Consider the following 17587-nt stretch of genomic DNA (forward strand, 5'->3'; position numbering starts at 1 on the left):
TGTCAGTTATAATCATCAAAATTAAAAGAAATAAACATTTGAAATATATCAGTCTGTGTGTAATGAATGCATACAATATACAAGTTTCACTTTTTGAATGGAATTAGTGAAATAAATCAACTTTTTGATGATATTCTAATTATATGACCAGCACCTATATGTACTCAACCCCTTCGCTATGTAAATAAAGCGGCAACAGTTTGAGTGCATGAAGTGTCCAACATTCCACACTTGTTTTTTTTTTTTTTTTTGGTTAATCATCTTGGTATTTGAAGTGTATTTTTAGGGCCTGAGCACTGATGGTGTGAGGACCCTATTGTAATTGCTCAGACGATAATTCTTCTCTGAAATGAATTGCATTTTTGAGGGCCTAAACTTGCTTGTAAACTCATGAAACTTTGCACACACATCAGAAGTGGTGAAAATTTACATCTGATATGGGTTTCAGAATTAGGTGTGGCAAAATAGCTTGATAGCACCACCTACAAAATTTAAATTGTTTTGTCTCAAGATGCACACCAGTAATGTTTTTTCTAGTGTACATTTATAAATGTTACTTAAATATCCTAATTGAACCAAGGCCTAATCCTGGCTTAGGCTAAACCCTGTCTGTGAAACCGGGCCTCAGCAAATAAGCATTAGGACATGTAACTATTGTGTAAACTGCACATTTTAATTTGATTTAAACACTTATGTCAGTTCTCTGCAGTTTTATTCATCAATTCTCCACATGGATGACATTATTTTCACTGAATTTTGTCAGGCACATGCCTGTGGTGTCTTAAAATGTTGTCTAGACAAGCAGCCTACTGGGTTAATGACTTCCGCACTATTATCATAAATGCAACAAGAAGTCCTCATCAATTGAAACACAGATTGCTCAAGGTAAACAGGTCTGGGTTTCTCTCTGAATTGCTGACATAAGAATGTGGGCTATACAATAAAGTCTAGCAGTTGAACACACAAAGCAATAGTAAAACTGTATGTTAACTGTAATATGTTTTGTTGGGTTAATTAATCTAAGACTTTGCCAGTAACAGCTCTGTAATGATGGAGTCATTAAAAATTCCCAGTCTTTTGCTCATTTGGTATAGAGACCATGTAGCTGTTTGCTGTCAAAATAGTTTTATTTTCACTCAAAGCATTTACAGAGCAAATAACAGAATTGACCTCTTTAAAAATGTACACTGCAAAATGATTTCCTATATAATACATCCATTTGTGACAAATACAACAAATTATGTACTGTATCAGTTATTCTTATGGAAAGCTCTAGATTTACAATTTTATTGTTCTAAGAATAAGATTTTAAACTAAGTTCACACTTGAAACAAGGTTTATTTTAGGTGAACTGCTTTATTTTTTTTGGTTCAAAAACATCTTATGCATCAAAATGCATACATTAAGCAACTAAGATCAATTTAACTACAATATAATTATTAGCAGTGAATATATGCAGTCTGCAGCATATGATTATTCGGCCAGTTTGTTTTTCTAACCTGGCTTAAAAGTTCTTACATTAAAACACATCACATCATCTACACAATCTCAACATGCATCCACTAATGCTTCTGAATCTTTATATGCACGATTCTGCCTGCACAAAAAACTGTCATCCATGGAGAAGGCTCTCAAGGCTCAGCCGGAGATTCGTCATCATCGCCGATGATTCCTTTCAAATATGAGCGTTTAAACTCCTCGAACACCAGGTCAGTTGTGTCGTCACTAAACACACACACACAAGCATTAAAATCACACAAAGAGACACACAAGAAACTCAATCAACGTAAAAGGCCGATGTAGAGATGAAGAGGAACACTAAATCAGAAAACAGGAACAAAGGTTTTTTATGTCAACGACACACACACCCCTGTTCTAATGTCAGAAAACTGTTTCTATTGAACAGTAACAACAGATTTACTCAAAGAACAGCACTAAACTGGGGCTCTACACAAGAGACGGGATCGCATTTAGATCGAACACTGATACCGGCGCTCCTCGTGCTCTCAACTTTCCCTTCCCAGAGCCAACACGGATCGTTTATCATCTCGAGAGTGTGTGTGTTATTGGAGATTAAAGACAGGGAAGTGTACACCACACATTGTGCAGTGAACACGTGGAATCAGAGACACGAGGACTCTATATGAAGGGTATTATATAGCGGCACATATAGCATAAGCGGTATCATGAACCGCACTGAATATACACCCTGATAATGGACAATTACAATGGGAAACACACAGAGTGAATTCTTGTGGCTTACCTCTCTTTAGGAGAAGGAGAACAGGGAGAAAATAAAAGAGACAACATTCAGTTATTATCAAGGCAAGTCATATATGTTTATATATATATATATATATATATTTTTTTTTTTTTGGCAATATGATCAGCTCACCTGGATCAGGTTTGGGATGCATGAGTTTGAAGGGAACCTCCACGGCAACCTCACTGAAACACACACGATTACATCTTACACACTTACACACTCTGAAAGTTGAGAAAATTCTACACCAATCAAAACTCACCTGGATCCAACGACGCTATAAGAGAGCAGAAATAAAGCCATTAGCAAAGCCTTTCCTCAATGTATGCATGTATGAACCGACATTGAACCTAAACTGGTGTTCACTCACCCCGCTGCATTACACTTCACCACCACCCTATAGGCCACCAACATGCCCAGAATCTCCTTTAGAACTTCATCTTTTACGCTGAAGAGAATATCAAGATGGAGAAACATTAGGGCCCTTTCAGATCATCCATGTATAGATGCTGAATGAGCCGCACTCACATGCTAGAGGAGGCCAGGTTAGTGTCCTCATGCTTCAGTTTTCCATCCACAGCGATTCCATGTCTCTCACGGTTATTGTTCAGTAGAGGACAGAGACTGTACACCTTCTTCAGACTGGTACCAGCGGGCACTGTGTCCCTGTGACACAACAGCTTCATTTTACCACAATGACAACAAATTGACATAACAGAGGCATACAACACTCACTGTGACATCATAAACACAAGACAAATGTTACAAAATACTGATACATAAATGTAACACTCTCACAGTGACATCACAAAGACTCCATTCTGACAGTGACATCATAAAGACTCCATTCTCACTGTGACATCACAGAGACATCATAGTGACATCACAAAGACTCCATTCTCACAGTGACATCATAGAGACTCCATTCTGACAGTGACATCATAAAGACTCCATTCTCACTGTGACATCATAGAGATTCCATTTTCACAGTGACATCACAGTGACATCACAGTGACATCATAAAGTCTTCATTTTCACAGTGACATCATAGAGACTCCATTCTCACAGTGACATCATAGAGACTTCATTCTGACAGTGACATCACAGTGACATCATAAAGTCTTCATTCTCACTGTGACATCACAGTGACATCATAGAGACTCCATTCTGACAGTGACATCACAAAGACTCCATTCTCAGTGACATCATAAAGACTCCATTCTCACTGTGATGTCATAGAGATTCCATTTTCACAGTGACATCACAGTGACATCACAGTGACATCATAGAGACTTCATTCTGACAGTGACATCATAGAGACTCCATTCTCACAGTGACATCATAGAGACTTCATTCTGACAGTGACATCATAGAGACTCCATTCTCACAGTGACATCATAGAGACTTCATTCTGACAGTGACATCATAGAGACTTCATTCTGACAGTGACATCATAGAGACTTCATTCTGACAGTGACATCATAGAGACTTCATTCTGACAGTGACATCATAGAGACTCCATTCTCACAGTGACATCATAGAGACTTCATTCTGACAGTGACATCATAGAGACTTCATTCTGACTGTGACATCACAGTGACATCACAGTGACATCATAGAGACTCCATTCTCACAGTGACATCATAGAGACTTCATTCTGACTGTGACATCACAGTGACATCACAGTGACATCATAGAGACTCCATTCTCACAGTGACATCATAGAGACTCCATTCTGACAGTGACATTATAAAGACTCCATTCTGACTGTGACATCACAGTGACATCATAGAGACTTCATTCTGACAGTGACATCATAGAGACTCCATTCTCACAGTGACATCATAGAGACTTCATTCTGACAGTGACATCATAGAGACTTCATTCTGACAGTGACATCATAGAGACTTCATTCTGACAGTGACATCATAGAGACTTCATTCTGACAGTGACATTATAAAGACTCCATTCTGACTGTGACATCACAGTGACATCACAGTGACATCATAGAGACTCCATTCTCACAGTGACATCATAGAGACTTCATTCTGACAGTGACATCATAGAGACTTCATTCTGACAGTGACATCATAGAGACTTCATTCTGACTGTGACATCACAGTGACATCACAGTGACATCATAGAGACTCCATTCTCACAGTGACATCATAGAGACTTCATTCTGACTGTGACATCACAGTGACATCACAGTGACATCATAGAGACTCCATTCTCACAGTGACATCATAGAGACTCCATTCTGACAGTGACATTATAAAGACTCCATTCTGACTGTGACATCACAGTGACATCATAGAGACTCCATTTTCACAGTGACATCACAGAGACTCCATTCTCACAGTGACATCACAGTGACATCATAAAGACTCCATTCTCACTGTGACATCATAGAGATTCCATTTTCACAGTGACATCACAGTGACATCATAAAGTCTTCATTCTCACAGTGACATCACAAAGACTCCATTCTCACTGTGACATCACAGTGACATCATAGAGACTCCATTCTCACAGTGACATCATAGAGACTTCATTCTGACAGTGACATCACAGTGACATCATAAAGTCTTCATTTTCTCAGTGACATCATAAAGACTCCATTCTCACTGTGACATCACAGTGACATCATAAAGACTCCATTCTCAGTGACATCATAAAGATTCTATTCTCACAGTGACATCATAGAGATTCCATTTTGACAGTGACATCAGATCAACAATCCACTTTACTGCATTTTGCGTATTTTTATGCTTAATTGTGAAGTCCAGTTGTTTCCTCTAAGGAGTGATTTGATCAGTCACCTCAGAATGCAGAGAACTCATTAATTCTATTATGTCATAAGAGCATGTGACATCACTGACTGTGTTTGTACTCACATGGTGTCCTCATAGGCCACAGGGCTGATGTATTTGTCATTTGAGTAAAGCACCACATTAGTAATCTGCTCCACTGTTACAGAGAAACAGAAAACACACACTGTAACACACCAAAAACACACACTTTTCTATCAGTTTAAAATGATAACTGTGTTTATGTACCCGAGACTGACACGTCCTTCACGTTCCTGTTGGAACTGTTGTCAATGTCCACGCTGATGTTGATCTCCTCTCCATGGTAATACGTCTGTAACGAACAATCGCAGGAATTGAATGGATTTATTTATGTTTAGATATGGATTATATTGTTTATAGTTGCAATCGCTAAGATTAAAAAAACGTCCCACCTCTTTCTCCAGAGTGACACGCATGTGCAGCGGTTTATCAGACATCACAAATTCACAGGTGGTCTCGCCCATCGGGGCTGCACCACCTTTATCTGGAGCATACTGGATCTTTCTGATGGCCAACCGGACCGTACTCCTGCAGGGAGAGAGAGAAAGAGAGAGAGAGAGAGAGAGAGAGAGAGAGAGAGAGAGAGAGAGAGAGAGAGAGAGAGAGAGAAAGAGAGAGAGAGAGAGAGAGAGAGAGATCCGTTTATAGAGTAAAGAGTTGCAGTCTTGATCTTGTGGTTTTGGTCTCAGGACCCTCAAGACCACATGATCATGGTCTGGGTCTCAAACAAGACATCAATCTACAGTATTTCCACCACACTAAAAATAATAATTGCCTCAACCACTAACAAACACAGTATCTGCAAGGCTACTGATTGGCTACTATTTTGCGTTTCCTTGAGGTGTCTTGTGTTGTTCTGGTTTTGTACTTTTAGGGGGTCTTATGTGGGTCTGGTAATGAATATAAGTGACTTTTCTCACCTCTTTTGGGCTTTTTCATCTTGATTTTCTGCACAGAACGCCTTCACCTCAAACTCCACAGCACAGCGCTGCACAAACACAAACACAACTTTTACTCCAATTAATTAGACAAATACATTTCAAGCTATTATAGTTAAACTAAAGCCATAAAACTTTCACTACTTGAATTTAGAGCTGCACAATTAAACATTAAAAGATAGTGATCGCAAACAGATGCTCAATCGTATTCCTTCATTTGAAGCTTCAAATAAAGACTGTATCAATTACATCGTTACACCAGTAGGTGGTGACAAGTGACGGTTAAAAAATATAATTGAATCATTCAAGAGATTCATTCAAAAACACTAAATCATCAAGTAATAAAACAAATGAAGTATATGAGTCATTGAATCATTCATTCGATAGATTTTAAAAAAACAAAGTAATAATAAACTTAAATTAATTCAATATTTTTTTTAAATAGACTGGGACAGGAATTAATATTTTGTCAGAACCTCTAGTAAATTACATGTTAAGTTGTCTATTCAGAATCATTGGAGAATTGTGATCTGTATTAAAAAATTCTAAATTTATCAAAATTATGTAGCTTTACTTTAAATGAAATAAATATAAATATAAAACTCATTAAACTCATTTTGTTTTATCTTCACATTTCTCATTTTCATTTAGTGCAACTTAAAATGACTAAACCTAAAACTGAAACAAAAATTAATTAAAAACTATATAGACATTTAAATATATATATATATATATATATATATATATATATATATATATATATATAATATAGCTGCAAGCAGTGATGACGGGCCCAAGCCCGGTGCCACTGCCACTCCGGAGGCTTTAGGGAAACTGTGCATGACAGGCAATATGTATTTAAACTGGGTGAATGTAAAAGGATTTTGTCAAGATATGAGACTCTTCCTGTTGCCCTTTTTGTCATTAATTTAATTCCTCGCCATGGCAACACAGTTCAAGATATCCAATATCCGCTTGCAATGTAGCATTGTCAATGTCTTGGCATCATGTTCAGAAAGTTTGGTGTGAATCATAAGAATCTCCTACGAGAAATAGTTAAAAATTCAGAGCTTGACTTTTCAAAAAATCCACATTCAAACCAAAATAGCTGACGTCTTGTTGGTCGGAGCTAATAACTGTAAACTAGAAAGTTGTCCGGCTTAAAGAGACACATTGGTGACTGTAGGTAAAAATACCCCCCCCCCCCCCCCCCCCCATCAGTCTATGTATGCAGAAGTTATAACACACCTGTTTCTTTTTTCTCACTATAAATTCGTTTTAAGGGCACGGCCAAACCGTTCAAGATATCAAAAATCCGCTCGCAATTTAGCATCATCAATGTCTTGACTTCATGCTGACCAAGTTTGTTTGCGATCAGATGAATCCCCTAGGAGGAGTATAGCAAATTTCAGAGCATGCATTTTTCAAACAACCCATACAGGCCGACTTCCTGTTGGGCTGGCGTATGACTTAGAGTGCGAAAGTTATACGGCCCGATGAGATCTATAACTGTATGAAGTTTGGTTACTGTAGGTGAAAAGGGGTGCGCTACAGAGCCCCTCAAATCCAACCATATAAAAGGGTGTGCCACAGAGCCCCCCCCCCACCAGGACCCCCTCCATGACAACTTGTGCCCGGCCCTGATGGCCGACGAGAAGAGTGTGCAAAGTTTCAAGAGTTTTTGAGCGTGTTAAGGGACCCAAAAGTGCCTGAAAGATCAAAAAGGGCAAATTTATCTAAGGAAAACAATAGGGCCTTCACCCTTTGGGCTTGAGCCCTAATAAAAATTACAAAAACACAATGAAATGACTAAAACTTTAACCAAAATGTAAAAATAAAAACTCATTCAAAATATTAATAAACCCTGCAATAGTATGAAAACACTGAATGTTTGTGGTTATGATGTTTTTAGTCATTACACAGTTTACCTTTCCTGGGTCTGTCGGCGCCGGCTGCAGAGCTACAGAACAAGGCAGGTTATCTGGAAACTGAGAGAAAACACATGCAATCGCGGTTTCAGAAATCACAACATTTTCACCCACACAAACCCACTTAAAGGGCCCCTTTTATGCTTTTTCAGATATTCTCTTTCATGCAGTGTGTAATTGAGCTGTTTCTGAATGTAAAAGGTCTGCAAAGTTTCAAAGATCAAAGTTCAGATAAATGGAGTTTTTGTCTCCTAAATGAAAGAAGTGATTCTGAACTGAAACGAGTCGTCAGTAATTCAGTCTCACTTCCTGCTGAACCTATGTAGGTTTGTAACTAATTTTCATAATTCCAGCTTATGGTTTTCATTGGCTGCTGTGAACAGCGTCTCTTTTGCCCCGCCCTCAATCACTGTAGTTGTATCTGAGACTGGAAGAGTTTGGTTCATGTTGTTCATGTCGAGAAGACTGTTTTCTGCTGCCAAAGCAAATCCACAGTGATGAGATTGATACGGTAAAACCGACGCCATCATTACTGTTCGTATCACTGTGAATCAAGTGCTGAGGAAGAGCTGAGATTCAGATATGATAATGAGAATTTAGTTTCCAACCAATCACAACAGACTGGGCCATCTGACCAATCAGAGCAGAGCAACTCTCAGAAAGGCGGGGTTTAGAGAGAGCGAATCTTCGAACAAACAGTTTCAGACACTGACTGGAAAAAAGCTGATGCTGCAATGAATATTAAAGTGTTTTTGACCTTGGATGCATGTAAACCTGTTGTAGGAGACTCCAGAACAAAATTAGGAACCTTTAAAAATAGCATAACGGGGCACTTTAAAAGCAAAAGTTTGTTTGTCTTCCATGAATAAAAGTGATCAAAACTAACTCTAACCTCAAAGAAGAAGGGATACGCATTGTCTCCGAGCTTGCGCAGGATCTTCTCTTGCACTTTGGTGTGAACGCTGCGTTCCTTGTCCTGGAGAGGAGGATAGACCTGCCGTGTGCACAGGAAAATATCCCTGCGGAACGCAATTCCCATGACGTCCATATCGTCCCGACCATACCGGAAAGTACAGGACAACATGATGTAGACTAGAGGAGATAGACACACAAACAGCAGATTAATTCATCTACACAGGCTTCACAGGCTCAACACACATATACGGCTCAGCACTGCCATCTGTCTGTGAACGTGAACTCACCTTTCTTTCCCTTCACCTGCTCTGGGTCGATCAGCACTACACCATCTGAAAACACAAGAGAGTCACTCAGATTCAGTTATAGTTTTTTATTAATATGTTTATTCATTACTTTTTTAAAACTAATTAATTAGTTTTTATTTTTATATTTTACAAACAATAAAATTTAAACAACTTTCACTAAAATGAAAACAAAAAAAATATACAAATAAAATAAATTCAAAATATTAATAAAAACTAAATAGACATATTACATATATAACAAAATTACTATATAGTTTGAATTCATTTTTATTTCAGTTTTAGTTATTTTAGTACATCAAGTTAAACTAAATGAAAATGAGAAATGTTGCTTAAAATGAAAAGTTTTTTCAGTTAAAGTTAATTTTATTTTAAGTTACAAATGTTTTTATGGTTTTGGTTTTAGTAACTATAATAATTCTGCTCTCCATTCACTTTGATTTATATGTATGTAATCATGTGAGAGAAGAAGTTTACTTAAAGCCTTTATGTATCATGCACAATAAAGATATTCATAATGTACATTTTAATGCATTTTAATAAATAATTGTAACCAAAGTTAAAATGCATTATAATATTTGCAGATTCCTTATTACATCTGAAATTGGTTGTCATGTGTTTTAACACATATTTTATAAATGGTGTAACATTACTATTATAATGTATTATAACTGTGGTTACAATTATTCATGAGATCATACAATGCAATATAAGGTGCATTACAAGGCATAATTAATGCATTATATATAAAGGCTTTAAGTAAGGTGTTACCAAAGTTTCATCTTCTGCTCCGTACAAAAGTTCAAGTATAGTGAACTCTGACCTGGTTACACATTTGACCAACAGAGGATCTAAACCTCACAGATTGACCTTATCACAGTTTTGCAGTGGAGTAAATGCTACTAATTAGATGATTTCATGATGTTTTTGCGATTTATTATTAAAACAAGGTTTCTCAAACTGGGGTTCAGTTGATGTAAAGCTAATCATTGATTATAAAAAAAGTGAAATAAAATTAAACAAAATAAAATAAAATAATTGACCGTTCACAAAGAGTATATATCATCAAAGCCTGGTGTGGCTGTACAGTGATTTGCATGTGAGCCGTGATTGGCTGCTAAACTCACCAACGGGATCAACAAAGTCGTAGTGGTCCACGAAATCCCGTTTCCCCATGTAAACGCCAACCTATGACATCACACACAGTTAATTAATCACTGTACTAACTGACACACAGACATTAGCTAACAACACAGACACAACTACACAAAACAGAACTGAAACAATGAAACTGAAAACAGACAGAAGTGATGAGAAGGGAACGACAGATACTCACAGATTTGTCTCTGGAGAGTTTCTTGTAGATGACATGTTTGGGACTCATTCTGTCTCCTAAAGAAGAAATAGAAACAATGATCAATAAATACTCATTATTACCAGCAGCTATTTTATAAATAGTAAAATCATAATATTTTAAACAAATTCAGTCATCTCAGGTTTTCAAACTGATGGATGTTGTTTTCAGAGGAGTTTTTAGACTATTGAATGTGTATCTGTAATCACACACACACACACACACACACCTCATCAGCAGTTTCAGGTCTGAGCCGATGACTCACAACACTAATCTAGTGTAACCTAAACCTCAAGTCAACACACACTGCTTAAGAGTCTATGAGGGATCATTATTGCAGTGATTATTATGTTTCTCGCATGTTACATGCAGTGTTGGGGGTAACGCAAAGTAATGTGAGTTATGTAATCAGATTACTTTTCCCAAGTAACTAGGAAAGTGACACATTACTTTTATATTTACATTTTTTGGGGAGTAACACATTATTTTAATGCATTACTTAGTAAAAGTAACTTTCCCTAATACTTATATGTTTGGCAACAGTTCTTCTAACCCTAATTGATGGAGTGTTTAGCTTTTCATTTCTTAAAGGATTAGTTCACTATAAAATGAAAATTACCCCCAAGCATTACCAACCTTTAAGTCATCCTAGGTGTATATGACTTTCTTCTTTCTGATGAACACAATCGGAGGTATATTAATAAATATCCTGATGCATCCGAGCTTTATAATGGCAGTGATCTAGCTTCCACCAGACCGCCTTCCGTATTCAACTTATGCTTGTTTCGTAAGTTGAATACAGAAGGCGTAGGATGTAGGGTAAGCGTTTTGAACTGCGGGAGGCGTTACACTTTCTTCATAAGTTGAATATGGAAGGCGAGGTGTTACACTTTCTTTGTAAGTTGAATACAGAAGGCGTAGGATGTAGCGTAAGCGTTTTGAACTGCGAGAGGCGTTACACTTTCTTTGTAAGTTGAATACGGAAGACGTTACACTTTCTTCATAAGTTGAATACAGAAGGCATTACACTTTCTTCGTAAGTTGATTACGGAAGGTAAGGCGTTACACTTTCTTCGTAAGTTGATTACGGAAGGTAAGGCGTTACACTTTCTTCGTAAGTTGATTACGGAAGGTGAGGCGTTACACTTTCTTCGTAAGTTGATTACGGAAGGTGAGGCGTTACACTTTTTTCGTAAGTTGAATACGGAAGGCTAGACGTTTCACTTTCTTCGTAAGTTGAATACAGAAGGCGTTAAACTTTCTTCGTAAGTTGAATACGGAAGGTGAGGCGTTACACTTTCTTCGTAAGTTAAATACAGAAGACGTTACACTTTCTTCATAAGTTGAATACGGAAGGCGTTACACTTTCTTCATAAGTTGAATACGGAAGGCGTTACACTTTCTTCGTAAGTTGAATATGGAAGGCGAGGTGTTACACTTTCTTCGTAAGTTGAATACGGAAGGCGTGGGATGTAGCGTAAGTGTTTTGAACTGCGAGAGGCGTTACACTTTCTTCGTAAGTAGAATACGGAAGGCGTTAAACTTTCTTCGTAAGTTGAATACGGAAGGTGAGGCGTTACACTTTCTTCGTAAGTTAAATACAGAAGACGTTACACTTTCTTCATAAGTTGAATACGGAAGGCGTTACACTTTCTTCGTAAGTTGAATACGGAAGGTGAGGCGTTACACTTTCTTCGTAAGTTGAATACAGAAGGTGTAGGATGTAGCGTAAGCACTTTGAGCTGCGAGAGGCGTTACACTTTCTTCATAAGTTGAATACGGAAGGCGTTAAACTTTCTTCGTAAGTTGAATACGGAAGGCGTTAAACTTTCTTCGTAAGTTGAATACGGAAGGCAATGTGTTACACTTTCTTCGTAAGTTGAATACGGAAGGCAATGTGTTACACTTTCTTCGTAAGTTGAATACGGAAGGCGTGGGATGTAGCGTAAGTGTTTTGAACTGCGAGAGGCATTACACTTTCTTCGTAAGTTGAATGCAGAAGGCCTTAATCTTTCTTCGTAAGTTGAATACGGAAGGCATAGGATGTAGCGTAAGCATTTTGAACTGCAAGAGGTGTTACGCTTTCTTCGTCGTAAGTTGAATACGGAAGGCGTAGGACGTAGAGTAAGCGCTGTGAACCGCGAGAGGCATTACACTTTCTTCGATGAACACTCTGTAAAAACCCCTCCAACACATTCCAAGGACGTTCAGTGAATTTAAGGTCTGGACTCAGAGGTGCCAATTCATTTGTGAAAATGATTCTTCATGCTCCCCCTAACCATTCTTTCACAATTTGAGCCTGATGAATCTTGGCTTTGTCATCCTGGAATATGGCCATGATACGTCTTCCTACATGTTTGTTTAAGAAATGAAAAGCTACACACTCCATCAACAACTTTTAAAAGAACTGTTGCCAAACATATAACATACTAGAAACATAATAATCACTGCAATAATCTATTCATAGACTCTTAAGCATTTGCCTATTTAAATCCAAAAAGCGACTTTTTTTTTTTTTGGCCAGGGAGTGTATAATCCATTTGTCCTCAGATCTGATCGAGTCCTGCAGCAGTAACACTCACCTGTCTGTGTTCAGATGCGGATGCAGTTGTGTGTCCAGTTAAAATGTGTTGTTGTGGACGACGGTGTTCCAGTATTTGTAACCTGTGACTCCGCCCACCGCCTAGCCATTCATTTCCCGTCAGCGAGATTAGCGTCTCTGGCTTGCAGAAGTAATGAAGATGCACAACTAATCCAATCATTGTATCACATGAAAATCATTGTTATATCACACCCATGGCAAATAAGCAACAAGGAAATACATGGTGTGCGCTGACAGATTATGAGGGATCTGAGGACTGAATGAGGTGAAGGGTCAGTTAGGACCATCTAAGCAATAAAAAGTTGATTTTAACCTTACTTCTGTCATCATTTACTCACCCTCATGTCAATCAAACATGTATGACTTTGTTTCTTCTGTGAAACACAAAAGGAGATGTTTAGCAGAGCTTCTGTTTTAAATACAATGAACGAGTGGCTGTCAAGCCCCGGTTGGGCGAAAGCCAAACGCTCTTGTCTGAAAACAACATTTTAGTCACGCAAATCTATATGGTCACTAACACTTTACAGTAAGGTCCCATTAATTCATTAACTAACAATGAGCAAGACAGTTTATGTTCCTCTTTGTTAACTAATTTAGAAATGAAACCTTATTATAAAGCGTTACAGGTATGTTTTCAGAACATTATTTTCTGAATCAGACTGATTGGTGTCGTCTTTTACTAGTAGATCTAGTAGTGTCATATAAGGTTAATAGTTGGGCTCTTACTGGAACACTGGATTGACCAATCAGAAGAAAGGACTGGAACGTTCCATTCCCTAATGCATGTGTGTGGGTAATCAAAGAAAGAGGGGGCTGGAGAAACACTCTGAGCGCTCGGTTGATAAACCCTGCGATTTAAACCCGTGTTGTCGGTCTCAGCAGTCTCGGTGCTGATGTCAGCGCAGTGGATTACACACACAGAGAAAAGACCCTCTTATCGCTCTCATCACATGTACACAGAGTCTGAACGGGTTTCAGGGACCAAGAAACGGCAGCCAAACTCCCTGATGTCCATAGAGAGGCCTGGAAATCACTGATTAAAATATAGGAGGGAATTTTGAGAATTCAAGCTGCACAATATTAACAAAAAACTGCATAATATTAACAAAAAACTGACATTAATATATTATTTATTACAATATTAACAAAAAACTATATATATTGTGATATATAAAAAAATATATATAAATCGCCTTCTGTGATTTAAATCATTCTAGAATGATTGAGGTGATTTTTGTTCATCAGCATTAAAAAAAAAAAAAAAAAAAAGCTGAAACATTATATTTCACTCTGAAGACATTAATGGCAAAATCCTTTTAGGGTTGAACTATTTAAGGAAAGTTTCACTGTAATAAAAATATTTTTTGAAGTTCTCAACAGATGATTGGAGCATCTTTTACAAGAAAGTCTTTCTACTTTAACATTTCATGTTTAATTCAATGTAACTCACAATTTCTTTGTAATTATTTGTGAAATTTACTAGCAATTTCTGAGTGAAAACTATTTTAAAGTAAACGCTACACCAAATGATTTCTGTTTTTTTTAGTGTTGACCACTATTATTAAAAAAAAAAAATGAAAAAATAAGAAATATATTGTAATAAAACTATTGTACTGTAAAATAAAAATGAGCAATGAAATTACTTTTATTTTACTGTAAAATTGCAATACTACCACTTTTGCCTTGATTTATTCATTTTCAAACAGTAACATGGGGCTTTTATTTTGACGGGTTGCCGGTAAATAAAAAAAATGCGCTGCTGGTTTCAGAGTGAAGCTCAAAACTTTCGCTGCATCTGAAATCGTATACTGTCTGAGTAGTTACTTCGTGACTGTTAAAAAAAGAGAAGAACATACTACAATAGTATGAATTTGTGTAGTATGAATGTAATGAGAAATCGAGTCCACCCCAGGAATCGGGTCTCCTTTAGGACCCAGGCGGTAATGCCTGATCAAAAGTTGTTATCGTGATGTCTTGACTAATTATAACCTATTTAACTATTGTATGATGTTTATTACATTAAGTGCACAAACAACATGCTTGAAATATAAAATGAATGCCTGTGTGTTGCATATTAAAACAAACTGGAAACACAATCATGCCTAAAAACATGCCTTTATATATATATATATATATATATAAAGGATAAGGATTGTTGCAACATATGTTCTGTAAAGGATAAATTTTACACAATAATAGCATTGTGGTATAGTATATAATACTATAATATGTTTTTAATAAATTGTCATTAATTTGAAATGTAATTGGGAACTATATTGCAAGCAAAAAACATACCTAATATAAGCTAAGCTAGCAGGCTAATCAGGTAGATGTATGCTATGTTAGTACATAAGCTAACTAAAAAATAAATTAAAAAACAGAACAAGAAATGCTTGATTTCACAACCTATAGCTTCAGTTATATACTAGTATATAAACCATGTCATTTAAAAGACAACAATGGTCATTATAACACATTTTAAACAATATAAATCATGTGATTATGCAGGAATTGTAATCAGGCGCTAAAAATACTACCTATTAAAAGTCCGTTAACCAACAGGATCACTCGGGGTCCTAAAGGAGACCAAATTCCTGGGGGGGGACGCTGACGACTCGATTTCTCATCACACCGGTCGAACTACATCCGCCATGTTGTCGTAAATTGCGTCACTTCACTGCCATTCATAAATCCTTTCCCGTGGCCTCATGGGATTGTAAAGTGTCCACTTCAGAATCTTGGCAGTAGTAGTAGGTCATCTAGGTACTTTTTGCAAACTTTACTATGTATTCATACTACTCTTCTGGTCTACTATTTTTCGCATACTATGCAGTAGAGAGGTATTCGATTTCGGACACCGTTTGTGTTCATTTACACACATGCGACTCATGATATCAAGCACGTATAGTTCACTATAAAACCTGTAGCGCACATACACTATATTGCCAAAAGTTTAGGGACGCCTGCCTTTACGTGCACATGAACTTCAATGACATCCCATTTTTAATCCGTAGGGTTTAATATGGAGTTGGTCCACCCTTTGCAGCTATAACAGCTTTAACTCTTTTGGGAAGGCTTTCCACAAGGTTTAGGAGTGTGTTTATGGGAATTTTTGACCATTCTTCTAGAAGCGCATTTGTGAGGTCAGGCACTGATGTTGGACGAGACGGCCTGGCTCACAGTCTCCGCTCTAATTCATCCCAAAGGTGTTCTGTCGGGTTGAGGTCAGGACTCTGTGCAGGCCAGTCAAGTTCTTCCACACCAAACTCGCTCATCCATGTCTTTGTGGACCTTACTTTGTGCACTGGTGCGCAGTCATGTTGGAACAGGAAGGGGCCATACCCAAACTGTTCCCGCAAGGTTGAGAGCATGAAATTGTCCAAAATGTCTTGGTACGCTGACTCATTAAGAGTTCCTTTCACTGGAACTAAGGGGCCAAGCCCAACCCCTGAAAAACAACCCCACACCATAATCCCCCCTCCACCAAACTTTACACTTGGCACAATGCAGTCAGGCAAGTACCGTTCTTCTGAGAACTGTCAAACCCAGACTCGTCCATCAGATTGGCAGACAGAAAAGCGTGATTGGTCACTCCAGAGAACACGTCTCCTCTGCTCTAGAGTCCAGTGGCGGCGTGCTTTACACCACTGCATCCGACGCTTTGCATTGCACTTGGTGATGTAAGGCTTGGATGCAGCTGCTCGGCCATGGAAACCCATTCCATGAAGCTCTCTACGCACTGTTCTTGAGCTAATCTGAAGGCCACATGAAGTTTGGAGGTCTGTAGCTATTGGCAGAAAGTTGGCGACTTCTGCGCACTGTGTGCCTCAGCATGCGCTGACCCCGCTCTGTGATTTTACGTGGCCTACCACTTTGTGGCTGAGTTGCTGTTGTTCCCAATTGCTTCACTTTGTTATGATACCAGTAACAGTTGACTGTGGAATATTTAGTAGTGAGGAAACTTCTTATTGCACAGGTGGCAACCTATCACGGTACCACGCTTGAATTCACTGAGCTCCTGACAGCGACCCATTCTTTCACAAATGTTTGTAGAAGCAGTCTGCATGCCTAGGTGCTTGATTTTATACACCTGTGGCCATGGAAGTGATTGGAACACCTGAATTCAATGATTTGGAGGCGTGTCCCAATACTTTTGGCAATATAGTGTATTTATATATTTAAATCGCAGCAGTAACAGTAGCATTAAGCCATATTGCGATAACGTTTTTATTTCGATATATTGTACAGCCCTAGCTTCAACATAATCGAAAATAGACAGTTTATGGGTAAATCTCACGAAAATGGTCATGTGATACTTATGTTTACGTTAGAAAATGTAGCCTATTTTTTAAAAAAAATTTTTTTTATCTCACATACATGGACTCTTCAACATGTTTAAAACACTTTCCAGACACTATAAAGATAAATAT

General features: G+C 37.8%; 1 protein-coding gene across 3 annotated transcripts; it reads right to left on the reverse strand.

Moving 5' to 3' along the window:
• Positions 1–1108: 1108 nt before the first annotated feature.
• sagb (S-antigen; retina and pineal gland (arrestin) b) lies at positions 1109–17473 on the reverse strand. 3 transcript variants are annotated; one of them, XM_051861883.1, is made up of 16 exons: positions 13138–17473; positions 10538–10593; positions 10329–10389; positions 9184–9228; positions 8874–9073; positions 7982–8041; positions 6036–6103; positions 5508–5643; positions 5323–5407; positions 5161–5233; positions 2792–2929; positions 2634–2711; positions 2526–2540; positions 2396–2448; positions 2264–2267; positions 1109–1725 (listed from the first exon to the last, which is right to left on the reverse strand). In XM_051861883.1, the coding sequence occupies exons 2-16, from the start codon at positions 10583–10585 to the stop codon at positions 1632–1634; spliced, it is 1158 nt and encodes a 385-aa protein (XP_051717843.1). In that variant the 5' UTR covers positions 10586–10593; positions 13138–17473; the 3' UTR covers positions 1109–1631. The 3 variants fall into 3 exon arrangements, with proteins under 3 accessions (XP_051717843.1, XP_051717841.1, XP_051717842.1); XM_051861881.1 differs by having other exon boundaries at positions 1109–2267; XM_051861882.1 differs by lacking the exon at positions 13138–17473 and having other exon boundaries at positions 1109–2267; positions 10538–10725.
• Between the last annotated feature and the right edge of the window lie 114 nt (positions 17474–17587).

Source organism: Ctenopharyngodon idella, chromosome 15 (assembly GCF_019924925.1).
Source record: "Ctenopharyngodon idella isolate HZGC_01 chromosome 15, HZGC01, whole genome shotgun sequence".
Lineage (NCBI taxonomy): Eukaryota > Metazoa > Chordata > Actinopteri > Cypriniformes > Xenocyprididae > Ctenopharyngodon > Ctenopharyngodon idella.

What these genes read in the sequence shown, in the direction of transcription:
- sagb (XM_051861883.1), bottom strand. Translation starts at nt 10,585, where the DNA reads ATGAGTCCCAAACATGTCATCTACAAGAAACTCTCCAGAGACAAATCT. An exon ending in GATGAAAAAGCCCAAAAGAG is followed by an intron (nt 5,644 to 6,035) that starts GTGAGAAAAGTC and finishes CTCTCCCTGCAG; the next exon opens with GAGTACGGTCCGGTTGGCCA. An exon ending in AACCTGGCCTCCTCTAGCAT is followed by an intron (nt 2,712 to 2,791) that starts GTGAGTGCGGCT and finishes TATTCTCTTCAG; the next exon opens with CGTAAAAGATGAAGTTCTAA.